Source organism: Actinia tenebrosa, unplaced genomic scaffold (genome assembly GCF_029948245.1).
Source record: "Actinia tenebrosa isolate PJP-AT-01 unplaced genomic scaffold, QUT_ActTen_1.0 PGA_scaffold7__59_contigs__length_16204524, whole genome shotgun sequence".
In the NCBI taxonomy this organism is placed as follows: domain Eukaryota; kingdom Metazoa; phylum Cnidaria; class Anthozoa; order Actiniaria; family Actiniidae; genus Actinia; species Actinia tenebrosa.
The window spans coordinates 11,329,689-11,343,920 of record NW_028292584.1 but is presented as its reverse complement, the minus strand read 5'-3'; the positions used below and the strand labels follow the sequence as shown (position 1 = coordinate 11,343,920).

Below are 14,232 nucleotides of genomic sequence, written 5' to 3'. Positions count from 1 at the left end.
TTTTTCTTTTGTTGTTATTGTGCTTCTTTTTTTCCCCTCTCTTTTCTTTTTTCTTTTCTTTTGTTTATAAACATAAAACTTCTCGAAATTCAACAAATAGTGAACTCTGGGAAACAAGTGACTAGATCTGAGAATTTTTAGCGAATGTCAGGTAGAGATCCGCACTCTACGGTGATTGACAGATAACTGACTCAAATTTGGCCTGGCCACGCGCCTTTTAAGATGGCTTCCAAACCTTGTAATACGAACGAGAAACAGGAGTTCATTTTGCTTGAAGAAGATATTCCCGGTGCTTCTTTACCTCACGAAAGTGTTGAGGTATGTAGTGTTGTCCAGTTGAGATGATGGTTAACCTGCAGAGGCACTAAAACAACTGGAAAAAAGATTGCTTTGGTTCAAAGGTAAGCTTGTGTTCTCGAATAAAAGAGAAAGCATTAGAATATTTCCATCGTTTCAATAAAAAAAACAATAGTTCCCTATGTACAGGGTGTGAAAAAATGCATCATTCAAATGCATTCAATTACACAATAACAGTTTAATAATAAATTGGTATAACATTTACATTTTATTAATTTATTAAAGGTGGATGGAAATTTGACATAGCAGCTACTACAATCAAGATATCAGAAGCTATAGGAGCCATTGAAATAGGAATCTTGTGATCAAATATATGCCAGTTCTTCATGCGTTCCATTAGTCTTTCAACATGCACACGGAGACTTGCGATTGTTTTGTTTTGTTCTGTTTCGTCTGTTGAAAACTGCTTTTTAGCTTTAAGATAATTAGGTGTAACCAGAACTTATCCTACAGATGCTAGTTCATCTCTGTAATTAAAGCCTTTGTCTGCCATGACACCGCCATCCTTCTTCAGCTTGTCCAACAAGCCACTTTGGACTGTAATTTCCTGGTCAGAAGTACTTCCTGGGAAGAGTTCACTCACAAATGACACCACACTACTTGGAGTAATACCCAGTAATGCCTTCATAGTGTTTGTGCTTTTATATGATGAATAACAGGCAGATTGGGCATCAAGGGCAGATGGCCTTTCCATGTGAAATTCAGTACAATCCACAATGATAACAGTTTCAGGACAAAGTTTTTTAAAAACATTAGGCATATGTAGTTTCAAAACATCTGATGGTGGTATCTGTATAAGCGGTTCAAATTCTGCCCTCAAAAAATCTTGACCACACGCGTGTTATCCATGAAACAGTCATGATGGAAACATTAAATCTATGTGCCAGGTCTTATGGCAAGCCATACCATTCAAAAGTGTATTGAGTTTGCAATTGGTGATTGAAATTGCAACTGGCTATCGAGGAACCGATCGCTATGAACCAGAAATTGCAACTACTGAACGAGAATAACGATTGATGATTGAAAATTCACAATCGATGATTGAAAATTGCGACTGATGAACGAGAATCACGATCCAGATCGATTGAAATCCAAGTCACGTGATCGTACCTAGGAGATCTGGGGACGAGAATAATTTTCCCGCCAGATTTCACTGCGCATGCACCGTATGGAAGGTTCATAGTCCATGGTTAAGATGGCTGCCGATAATGGTAAAAAGATATTGGAGGAAATTTTAGGAAAAGCTTCAGAACTTTCTTCCTTACTTGAGGGAAATCAAAGCTCAAGCACTAGTACAAATCAGCAGAATACACCGAGAGAACCTCCGAGATTTCAGAGGCAGCTGTTACCAAGTAGAAGCTCGTCAACCTGTCGTGGAAAGTTTTACCGAGGGCCTGCTAAAAAGGCAATATCAGGGCCATTTTTAAGGGATGTTGTGCTCCTTCCATGTCCAGATGTGATCACTGTTCCATGGCAGGGCAAGAGAGTATGGCTTATGGAAAATGGTTTTGTTATTTCCGCATTCAAATTAATGAAAGAGTGGGTAGAATGTGAGGTAGAAATGAATTTGAGGGAGGCATTCGAAGGCAAGATTTCAAGAGACGTAGACATCCAACTATTTATGCCTGTTCACAGTTCTTTAGTGAAGCCACCAGTTGCAGCAGGGCAGTCTTTAAACGGCATAATGATGCATAAAATCTTTAAAGAAAAGCCCATTTATCTATTGCCCAGTAAGGCATTGTGTGATGATGAAAGTCCATTTGTTGGTGAACCGTTAAAGAAGGTTCCTAAGGTAAGAATAAACGTTATGTCTAAAATGATATAGCCAGCTGTCTCCGACCTTGCAATGCAATTATGTAACGGACAATTTTTGAACATATTGATATATTTAGATAGATATAGAAGATGATCATCTTGATGATGGCGAGTTGCAGCAAATGATTGAGTTTGCTGATAGTGTAAGTGCAACCAACAGTACATCTGCACCTCAACCTACAGCAATAACATCTTCTACAAGTGCATCTTCTATCAGTATAGTGGAACCACCATCCTCTAGCAGCACAAGCAATGAACAGCCCACTCAAAGTCCAAGTACCCAATCAGTACCTCATCCATCCTTACTGTCCTTACCATCAACCAGCCAGGAAGGTTATGAAGGTTTGTTACCTTTTTTCTCACACATTTGTTTTAGTTAGTTAGAATGCATCTTTAAAAATGGGATATCTATATAGATAGAAAAAGGCTATCACGAAAACCAAAATATGAGGGTGGGTTAATAGATATTCCATTTTTTCCAATTAGTATATTTGTTATAAGAGTTCAAATAACTACTTTATTTATTCTAAATTACAAGGTTTCTGCTAATTTGTACATATACTATATATAAAAAGAACTTAACTGGTATCAATGTAAAAAATAAATAAAAGTGTCACAATTCATGAATGGTTAGATCCATTTTGTATTTTATTATTCTATTCCTATGGCTTTCTGTATTCCCTAATTTTGGTATTCTGTTTGCTCTCCTTTTTACAGAGGCCAACATTAGCAATACCCACAGCTGGTCTATGCCCAGAGTGATTTGTGAGAAATGTAGCTGTACATTTCCTCTGGGAGAGCAATGCATACGTTGCATACAGAATGAAGAGTTGGAAGCATCATTAGCTAAAGATGCATCCCCTCCCTCAGAGCCAGAAGAGGAACACTATGCTGAGCCCGATGTTGTGCAACTGAGGAATTTTCGCCTTGCACGTCTAATGGGTGTGGAGGATGATTCAGCTGTCCACGAGCATTCAAATCACCCTAGATATGAAATCCTGAGTGATCCACCAGAAGTGCTGGAACCAACACCAGAAGTCCTGAAAGTCCATCGTATTAGCATAAAAGCAGATCTAATCAAGGGATTCAAAGATCCAGGCATTTTGAATAGACAGATAGGATTTAAAATTATTAATGAAAGGGGTGATCTTGAAGCAGGGATGGGTGTTGGTGTTGATCGTGAAGTTTATACTCTATTTTGGAATGAATTTTCCATCAGTATGACAATAGGTGAAAGGGAAAGGGTACTGTTTGTTAGGCATGACCACTTTATTGAAGAATGGGAGGCAATAGGTCGCATTTTAGTTAAAGGGTATACCTCTGTTTCCTATTTTCCTACATTTTTTTCTAAGGCATTTATTTGCTTTTGCCTATTTGGTAAAGAGGTTACTGATGATTTATTTATTTGCTCCTTTAAGCGCTATTTATCACAACTAGATGAGGATCTGGTTGAAAGTGTCCTCAGGAATAATGACCTCCCAGGTGAAGAGGAAGAATTTCAAGATTTCCTTGAAAGGTTTAATTGCAGGTCCCATGTAAAAAAAGAAAATGTCATCAGAGTTTTACTAGAAATTGCAAAGCAAGAGCTTTTTCAAAAGCCCCACCTCATGGTTGCAGCATGGCAGCCAATTCTGCAGCAAGGATTGAAGCCGTATAAGCAGTTTCAATCAATTGAAGCAGTTTTGGAACAATATGAAACACTTAAGCCCACACCCAAGAAAGTCCTTGACAGTCTGTTATGCAGTCCAACCACTGACACAGAGAGAGAAGTGTTTAAGTTTTTACAGCGGTTTATCAAAGGTCTTGACACAACTAAGGTGGTACAGTTTACTATTATAAATAGAGCTCATGTTATTATAAATAGAGCTCATGTAATTAGTTTTAGTCAGAGTGAAGAGAAAGTAGAATAAAGATCCCGTAGCTCGTACCGAGAGCGGTCAATCCCATTAAATTAGGGGACTTATATAGGGCTAACCTCAATGTCTTCCTTTTCAAAATATGTAATCTACATTTTTGAATAAAGTATTATTATTATTACAGTTCCTGAGATTCACCACAGCAATGGATGTAATGGGGGGACAAAAGCTACAGATAGCATTTGTCAGGACTGAGGGTTTTAGTTCCACACCAGTGGCACATACATGTTCTCCATTACTAGAGATTCCATCTACATACAATAACTTTGTGGAACTCAGGGAGGAATTTAGTAACATACTCAATCGCAACAACTGGGAGATGGGCATTATGTAGACTCTGCCATTAGGCTTTATTAAGTTTGAAAAAACTTTATGTTTTCATTTCCTAATGAAATACAGGTACCAGCTTTTGTTATCAAAGAATCCATGAAAAATACCATTTCATAAGTTAACAAAGTGAGAAGAAAAAAAACAACAACAACAAAACAAACAATAACAAATAACAAAGGTGGTATTTCCTTTTAGGGAATGTAAATTGTTTTATCAGGGCTTCTGACAGGATGCGCGGGTGCGGATCCGCATAATTTGCCTTTTTCCGCACAATCGAACGATTTCCGCATAATCCGGCAAAATCCCGCATAATTCGTCAAAAATCTAAAGAAAACTTAATAATCAAGAAGAAATGTATTATAATGTTTTCTTATTTTGATGAAATTACGAATTTTTGTATTGTTTACTTACCAAATTTCAAGCAATAAACAGCGTTTAAAACGGTATATTGAATCATACGCCATCGTGTAATGAAAAGGAACAAGGCGTTCTTAGTTAAAAAACGTGAAAGAGCCTGGTAACTAGCCTTGAATAAAACGTACTCTCTGATTGGCTAGAAGTCAAACAATAGCAGACATTGATAGCAAATGAGAGTTCTGGTTAAATACATGTATTCGCAGACAAGATTTTCGCGCGTAAAATAATATTTCTCTCGTATACATTTGACATGTAGCGACTTCTAAAACAGCTCAAAATGGATAAATTAAATTAAATTAAATTACGTTACAATTGTTGGCTCTGGGCCATTTACATTTCCACAGCTGCATGAAGTAGACCAAGTGTATCTGTGTTTGAGGAGAAATAGAAAAGTCTAAACCCTTCTATTTTCTTTCACCAGAGCCGCATTTTAATAGCACCCCGAGACAATTACATGTAGGCAAATGCGGAGTCTTTTGATGTCTAGAAACTGATTACGATCGTTAATCGTTACCATCGTAAACAAGTATATTTAAGCCTAGGGTTAGCTTAACTGGCACTGTGATGTTCAGTTTTAAAAATATAATATTTCAAAAGCAAATACATCATAGATAAAATTGAAGAAATTAACACGACTTAAATTATGCTATTTAAGGATTTTTGATTTTGTGGAGCGAGTTAATTTCCTATAATAAGGCGTACATAATAGATAATCTATTAACTACGAATATGCAAACGATTGTTGTGCAAGGTGAGGTGAGGTGGTAAATAACGTTGAGATTTTTTGTTGAGCTTCAAAAACAGATCATAAATTTAAGGTTTCGAAAAAAAAAACATTCAAAGCAATGTTTTTGGAGGGAAGCATATCGAGAAGAATTGCATGTAGTGTGAAGAACACGACGATTACACGTGTGGATTAAAAACCTGAGATAAACAAGACCAGTGTCAAATAAAGAAGCAAAATCAAGGTAAAACTGTATGTAATTGCGTAAAACTTTAGTTAAACAAAGTTAGGAGTTAAATAAAGAAGCAAAATTTTTTTAAAACGTGTATAATCCTGTAAAAAAAATTCAGAAATTTTTTCGATCGTGACGTTATCCCGCATCCTATTCCGCATAATTTGCCATTTTCTCCGCATAATCCGGGAAAAAATCCCGCATAATTTCAATTTTTATCCTGTTTTATCTGTAAGTTGGAAGGTGGATTTTCACTTTGAGCCAGTAAAAAATGCTGACCACCCCTCCATATTGCCAATTTTTTTAACCTTTTTTTGCTTTTCATTTGCAAAGCCCTGCATGCTATGGATTTTTGGTAATTCTTTATACGACAATTGTTGGGTTCCTTTCAGTTGGCCATGTTTGACTCTGTTATAATTTTAGTTGAAACTATTTAAAATTAATTGGCTGTTGAGTTATACTTATTTTATATATTGTCAATATTTAACTAACAAGTAAAGGGTTTTGTTATGACATAACTTGTTACCAGTCCCCCCCCCCCCACATGTATACATACGGGATATTCACCCAGATACGTTATTGAGTAAAGCATGGCGGACGATCACCAAATGTTTTAATTGTTTGAAGTATATTTTAGCCTTTCATCGGTCACAACATTGGCGCCGAGGAAAACAAACCGGAAGAAAACAAAGGTAAATTATTCTTCTCGACATCCTAACAGTTGGATTCGACGAAAACAAAAGAAAAAATCGCTCGTAAAGCAACGAAAGAGTGTATACAGCGAAGACAACGAGACTACAAATGGCCGACGAAGCACATGGAGCCCAAGCTATCGCCCAAGCACCGACGATACACGTCGTTACCGAGACAAGGAACCTTAAAACTCAACCTTTTATCGCCCCAGAAGAAGCCAATGCAATCGGAAGAGAGTGGGAAGACTGGCTAGAAGACATAGAAAGAGAGTTTAGATTCTTCAAAATAACTGACCCAGTTGACAAAAAAGATGCACTTATCATATATGGAGGTAAGCAAATCGCAAGATTAGAAAAGAGCCTTCCTGATCCAGATGACGGAAATTGCTACGATAAATTGAAAACAAAGCTCAATAACCATTTTGTGCCGAAACAAAACAAACACCATGCCAGATATCAATTCCTCAAGATGAAACCTACAACCCACGAGTCCATAACAGCCTACACAGCTCGACTCAGAGAGAAAGCCCAGAAATGCGAGTTTGGAGAAGTGCAGGATGAGAGAATACTAGAGCACATCATCCAAACAATCGACGATAAAACTCTGATACAGAAAACTATCAGTAAAAAATGGAATTTAACCCAATTCCTACGAGAAGCAAGCCAGATAGAGGACGTGAACCGTCAGGTAAGAGAAATGAAAACAGAACAGAGAGCAGGAGAGAACATCGCCAAAGTGGAGAGCAGGAAACCTTCCAACTACAGACCACAGCGAACCAGACCAAACAACCAGGAACAGAACCAGCCTAAAGAAAAGAGCGGACAGAGTAAATGTCGAAATTGTGGATACGAACACAACAAACAGGATCACTGCCCCGCCTTCGGAAAACGATGCAACAAGTGTAACAAATGGAACCATTTCGCCACAGTGTGCCAATCTTCCAGTAACAAGACACATTACCAACCCAAACAAAGAAACCATGGGAAGGAGTATACCAGCAAGAAGAGGATAAAAAAGACAGAAGAAAAAGAAGAATCAACCAGTTCAGATGACGAATATTTTGAGAAAGCTGTTAAGTCAAGCCTGACTGCAAGAAAGGTCAGCGACACAGAAAATAACAAGAAAACAATCACAGTAAGACTAGATGACGTGGACATGAAAGCAGAACCAGATAGTGGAGCAGACGTTAATCTGATGGACGAACACCAGTTCAAAACTCTCACCAACAGAACCAAGAACAAGATAACACTGAAACCCAGCAAAGCTAAACTCAATACATTGCAGCACGAGCTCAAGGTAAAAGGGGAATTTCAAACAATTATCAGAAACCAAACCTGTGGGAAAGAAGCAAGATTTATCGTCGTGTATGGACGAATACACTCACCCCCTCTTTTATGTAGAGACACTCTGATACAGCTTGGAATGATGAAGATCCAACAAGATGGAGGACTAACGGCATCAAATGACATGAGGATACCAGATGGCAACCAATGCATAGGAACAGTGAAGCAGCAGAAAGAAGAGAAGGAAATGATGGACATTGTAGACAAGTATAACCATATATTCGAAGGTATTGGAAAGATATATGACCACAAGAACAACAGGGAGATACATGGGAGATTTAACATTAGACCAGAAGCAGTCCCAACAGCACACAAACCACTGATAACGCTTTTCAACAAAGCCACTGCAAAACTCCCACCACGCATTGAAAAGTGGGTAATGGCTATGCAAGACGTTGACTTCGAAATGAAGTACCAACCAGGGAAAGATGAAGCTGACCCCCTCGATTTTCTGTCACGGCACCCACTGCCAGACATTGAAGAAGACGACACGGAATACACAGTAAAAGCTATCATAGACAAGGAACCAACGGTACTCATTGACAAGATCAGATTAGAAACAAGCAAAGATGAAACACTCCAGAAAGTAAGAGACATCATCACGAAAGGAAATTGGGAAAAGCACAAGAAAGAACCTGATATCACACCATATTACTCAGTAAAGGAGGAACTGTTCATAGCAGAGGATCTAGTGTTCCGAAACGACAGGATAGTCCTACCAGCCAAGTTACAGACCAAGGTTATCGCAATCGCGCATGAATTAGGACACTTGGGATCGACCAAGACCAAGCAAATGGTAAGAGCCAAATACTGGTTCCCATACATGAACGCGATGATAGAGCACACTGTAGGACAGTGCTATGAATGCAAAATCACAACGAGACAAGCAAAAGAAGAACCAATAAAACCATCAGTGATTCCAGAGAAACCATGGGAAACAGTAGCCACAGACTTTGGAGGACCATACCCGGATGGTCACTACAATCTTGTGGTGGTGGACAAACGAACCAGATACCCAGAGGTGGAAACGACATACTCAACAGGATTCAAGCCCACCAAAGAGAAACTAAAGAAGATGTTTGGACATCACGGAATACCAAAGAGACTGGAATCAGACAATGGACCCCCATTTAACTCGAAAGAATTTGCTGACTTTGCAGAGGAAGAAGGCTTTGAACACCATCGTGTCACACCATTACACCCGAGAGCAAATGGCGAAGCAGAAAGATTTATGCAACTATTAAACAAGACAGAGCAAATTGCCCACATCCAAGGCAAAGACAAAGCAGGAAGAAACATTGCTATACAAGAAATGTTGATGGCCTACAGGGACACACCACATCCAGCAACCGGCGTGTCACCATACCAAGCTATGACAAACAGACTAATCCGCACCAAACTAGATTACACTCCACCAATCAAGGAGAAGCCAAGTCAGCCAGACAAGATCATCAACGAAAGAGATAAACGATACAAAGCTAAGATGGACAAGAGGAAAAGTATCAAGGAACATTCATTCATCAAAGGTGACTACGTGCTAGTGAAGCAAAGAAAGGTCAACAAATGGTCAACACCATATGATCCATCGTTCTATATTGTAACCCAAATTGAGGGATCGACAGTGACAGCCAGACGCATACATGATGGACGAACACTAACACGAGATGCAAGCCATTTCAAACTTGGCAACACAGTAATGCAGAACAACGATAATACGGACAGAGAGGAAGAGGAAGCAGAGTTAGAACATGATAATAAAGATTGGAGGGAAGAGATACTGTGGAATACTACTGAGATAGATGAACCAAAGCAAGAGAAGCAACCACAGAACCCTACCACAGATAGAGGAGACAAAAACGCAACACAGAACAGAGCAGCCGACAAAGGACCACATCCACAAAGCCCCCACCCAAGAGCTGAACGACCCAAAAGACAGACCAGAAGACCAGCGTATCTGCAAGACTACGTCCCAAGATAAGAACATTAATTAAGAGTTATGAACTATTGAGTTACAAAATGTTGAAAGAACATTTGTTGTTTTCAAATTTTTATTGTGATTTATTTTCTTTTAAATTATACATCTGTAAGAAGAGGAGATGTTATGACATAACTTGTTACCAGTCCCCCCCCCCCCCCCCCCCCCCCCACATGTATACATACGGGATATTCACCCAGATACGTTATTGAGTAAAGCATGGCGGACGATCACCAAATGTTTTAATTGTTTGAAGTATATTTTAGCCTTTCATCGGTCACAACAGGTTTCAGCTTATTGCAACCATTATTGTTGATGTCTGACTCTTAATGTTGGATGTCTTGTTTGCTGACTAGCATTTCAATGGTCATCAATCAAAAAATAAAAATTTTAAAAAATTCTATCTTCAAGGGGATTTAAGACTAAGTACAAATTGTTAAGATTTTTTCCCTCTTATCCTCTGAAATATTTATTTTTCAGTATAAAATCCCCTCAAAAGTTTTTTTTAATCTAAGTTCTTCGATTGACGGCCAACAATAATGGTTGTAAGATATCTAGAATGAGGCAAATCCTTGTCAGTGTTGCGCTCACTGCATGGAACTTTTGTGATACATTTTATAATCTTTTTAAGTGGACTGGTTACAGATTGTAGCTCACTATGCAAGTGTCTTTGAAAAGATTATGAAATTTTAGAACAATATAAACATAACCAGAATCATAGGTAACTGAGTATGTGCATCAAGCAATTATAACAATGCTTGTACTGCTATTTTAGTACCTATTGTTGCTTTCAATATTTTAAAAAGTTCTATGACTTTCTGTTCCAATTTGGCATACATAACATGAATTATAGATATTGATAGTAATAATGTGAAACCTAAGCAGGATTTAACACTGCCTGTAAAATACTGTATTTTTGGTACAGTTATTGTTAGAAGAGTTATATGAGTATATGACTTTCAGTTTGGTATACATTAACATGAATTATTATAGGTATTGACAGGATGTAAAACCTGAGCAGAATTTTAACACGGCTTGTGCTTTATTGATTGCACCTCTAATTGTTGCATTCATTTGTTAACAAATACAATTGACTTGTTGTTAACTAAAACAAGGTGATATCATTATATGATATTTTCTTTCATTAATTATATATTGTTTTGAGAAACTCACAAACTTTGCTATACATGTCTATTCCTGAATTGCCATCGTCCATCAAAGGGTCTGGAACCAGGTTTTGCAATAAGGTCATTTCTTGAGCTGTGAGTTGTATTAGATTCTCAGGAACTACAACACCGTCATCAGTGTTCATCCCAGATACTCCTGAATCAAAATCGATTCCATACAACTCAGGTGTACATTCTTCGAAACATTCAGGGTTACTCATCATACCTGTCTGCCACAATGCCATTGGCGACTGGAAGTTTTCAGTGCGTAATCCATGGTAGTTCCACTGACCCACAAATTGGTGCAATGACGACTGTATTCTAGGAAGATAGATGTAATGCAATGCAAAAAGATCTTGCTCATTGTTGGAATCTAGCAGGTTTGACTCTTCAAGGAAAAAAAATAGGTCTTTATAATACCTTGTTACCACTCTGTTCACTTCTCTCCAAAGTCTTTCTATTCGAACATTATGCACACTCCTTCCTGCAATAAAACTTCCTCTATTTTCACCCCTGCTATGAACCATGCATTGTGCAACATCTACATTCTCCACTCCATGATCCCCTCTAACTCGAAGAGGCAGTCCAAAATCTCTTACACGCTGAACAAAGAAATTGAGTACTGTAGATGCCAAATTGTTGGTAGCACAATTTAGATAGATAACTGCTCTACTATAACCATCTATGCAACCATGAATAACAAATCTCCAAGCAACGATCTTGTGATTACCATCAATGTGCCACAAGTGATTAGGGGCTCTAACATTGTAACGTCTCCTCTGGATTGCAGTACTTCTTCTCAATGCTCTACCAATAGGATTAGCATGTTGCAATATAGCTCTAATTCTGCATCTTTGAACGAAAACACCTTTAGCTCGAAGAGCGCCAATAATATACGATTCTCCAGCATAAGGAGTCTGCTGAAGTATGTCTTACTGTTGACATTAGCTCTTCATCAGAAATATCTACATAGCTTTCTTGCAGTCCATAACATTGTCTTCGAGTGCTCTCGCTTATACCAAGACACACAGATATTTCTTTCCAGTTCATTCCAGTTTCTCTCAATCATCTCCTTACTGATGTCGTACATAGGTCTTCCACCACTACTTCTCAATGTATTGGGTACCATACATGTTCCCTTTCTTTCACGATGCTGCCTGTGCTCTTTCTCTCTGTCTATTTCTCTTATGAGCTCCTCAAGCACCCCAAGAAGGTTTTGAAACAACGTGAAAAGGTCGTTTCCTGGGTCTACATTTTTTTCGCGTAAAGTGACAAAAATAGCCAAGACAATCTGGAAATGCCCCTCTAATTTATACTTTATGTATTCAAGTGGAATACTACCACAGTTAATAAGACATTCCTGGACATTGTCAATGCGGCGAATCAAAGAATAAAAGAATTCCTCTAATTCTTCTTGGAAACCAGCAGTGGATATTCTGGACGCCATGTTTGTTTTCTTCCTCTTTTCGTGCCCAGATCTTACTCATACCTTCCATATGGCGCATGCGCAGTGAAATCTGGCAGGAAAATTATTCTCGTCCCCAGATCTCCTAGGTACGATCACGTGACTTGGATTTCAATCGATCTGGATCGTGATTCTCGTTCATCAGTCGCAATTTTCAATCATCGATTGTGAATTTTCAATCATCAATCATTATTCTTGTTCAGTAGTTGCAATTTCTGGTTCATAGCGATCGATTTCTCGATAGCCAGTTGCAATTTCAATCACCAATCGCAAACTCAATACACTTTTGAATGGTATGGCTTGCCATAAGGTTTCTCTCAAACAGTCCTAAGCGTATTCTCATCAAGACCATAATAAATTCTTGAAAAGTACTGAGTACACGAGGTCTACCAGGTTGATTTTTTGAATCCAGGTCACAGTAAATTCTTTCATGATTATAGGTTATGTTCTTGGCAGAGTCTTTTATCATGTCATAGCATAGCATCGACATTGTATAATCTGGCAACCCTGTGTAGAATGTAATGTCAACAGGATTGCCCTTGTATTTCTCAATATCAAATACAGCACTTTTAGTTAATGATATATTTAGCAGTTTGTTTTTTTCCATCAACTCAGTGGACCTTTCTCTTAATTGTTTGTTCTCTTCCCTGAGTATATTCAATTCTTTAATAAGCTCTTCCAGTGTCTTACCATCCATATCAGTTTGTGGTTCTGTTGTAACAAATGACTGATTTGTTGTTTTAACCCTTGTTTGATCAATGTCAACATCGTGGATTCTTTCTTCAAACATAGTTTTATCATTCACTGTATCACCATTCGTCGTATCCATGGTATCCAGGACAACAATCGACTGGTTACTTTGCTCGATGACTTGAATTGAGATGTGAGACTCTTCTCTCCTTTTCTTACTACTTACATCCTCATGTTTCGTTATTTCTCTTCATGGCCTACTTTGTTTGAACCATGGGAATATACTTGGCAGATGTTGCCGGCTTAGTTTTTCTCCTCCTTCAAAGTGTTCAGAGCAGATTCTTGTTTGATTAGAGTCGAGTTTTAAAGTTTCGTTTCTCAGTAATATTTTGTAGGTTTTTCTTAATTTTTTGCATTTAGGTATCCTGTAGTATTGTAGCTTTTGACTATTTCTAAAATTATTGGTACAACCAGGAACAAAACAGTTAAAATGGTGAGGCATAGCGCTTCGAATCACATACTTCTTTAAAATGGCCGTCCTGTCCAGCCAAACAATCCATGCATGCTTTGCGATCGCATTTCGCGCCCAGGCCCCGACTCGTTTTGTTACCGGCGAAATTCAAAAGAAAAGCATGCCACACTTCCTAGAAGTTCATTATAAGCCATGATATTCAAAAGCTTGTTAGTTTCACCTGTGCATGGGAGAATGACTTGTTGATGGTTGTCAGTCCAGAGACACTTCCACTCTTGCCCTACAAAATTATCCTTAATAAGAAAGCACTTATAAAGCACTAATAAAGCATAATAATAATGATAATGATAATAATAATAAACGAAAATACTTATAAGGTTCAAAATAATTCCTGATGAATTTAGCTTCTCTTATCTTATACCCATTTTAGTCCTCTTAGGAAAGGCAAGCTTAATTGCCCTATAACACTATAACGTCACATCAAAACAATCTATTGTTTTAACACTAAGGATCGTGGTTGCCAGAGGGGGCAAAATAGCAGCAAAACGAATTAAATCACAATAAAAAATAGTTAATTAGAAGGGGAAAGGTGATAACAGCTAAATATTGTACTAAATATCCCGAACGAAAGAAAATT

The 14,232-nt window shown here is 38.1% G+C and overlaps 1 protein-coding gene and 1 pseudogene across 1 annotated transcript; one reads left to right on the top strand and one right to left on the bottom strand.

Annotated features, from left to right (window-relative positions):
• Positions 1-568: 568 nt before the first annotated feature.
• LOC148905600 (uncharacterized) lies at positions 569-12,989 on the bottom strand (annotated as a pseudogene).
• On the top strand, positions 7,584-9,956 carry LOC116307507 (uncharacterized). Its single transcript, XM_031717780.2, has one exon. The coding sequence runs from the start codon at positions 7,640-7,642 to the stop codon at positions 9,803-9,805; it is 2,166 nt and encodes a 721-aa protein (XP_031573640.2). The 5' UTR covers positions 7,584-7,639; the 3' UTR covers positions 9,806-9,956.
• Positions 12,990-14,232: the final 1,243 nt, after the last annotated feature.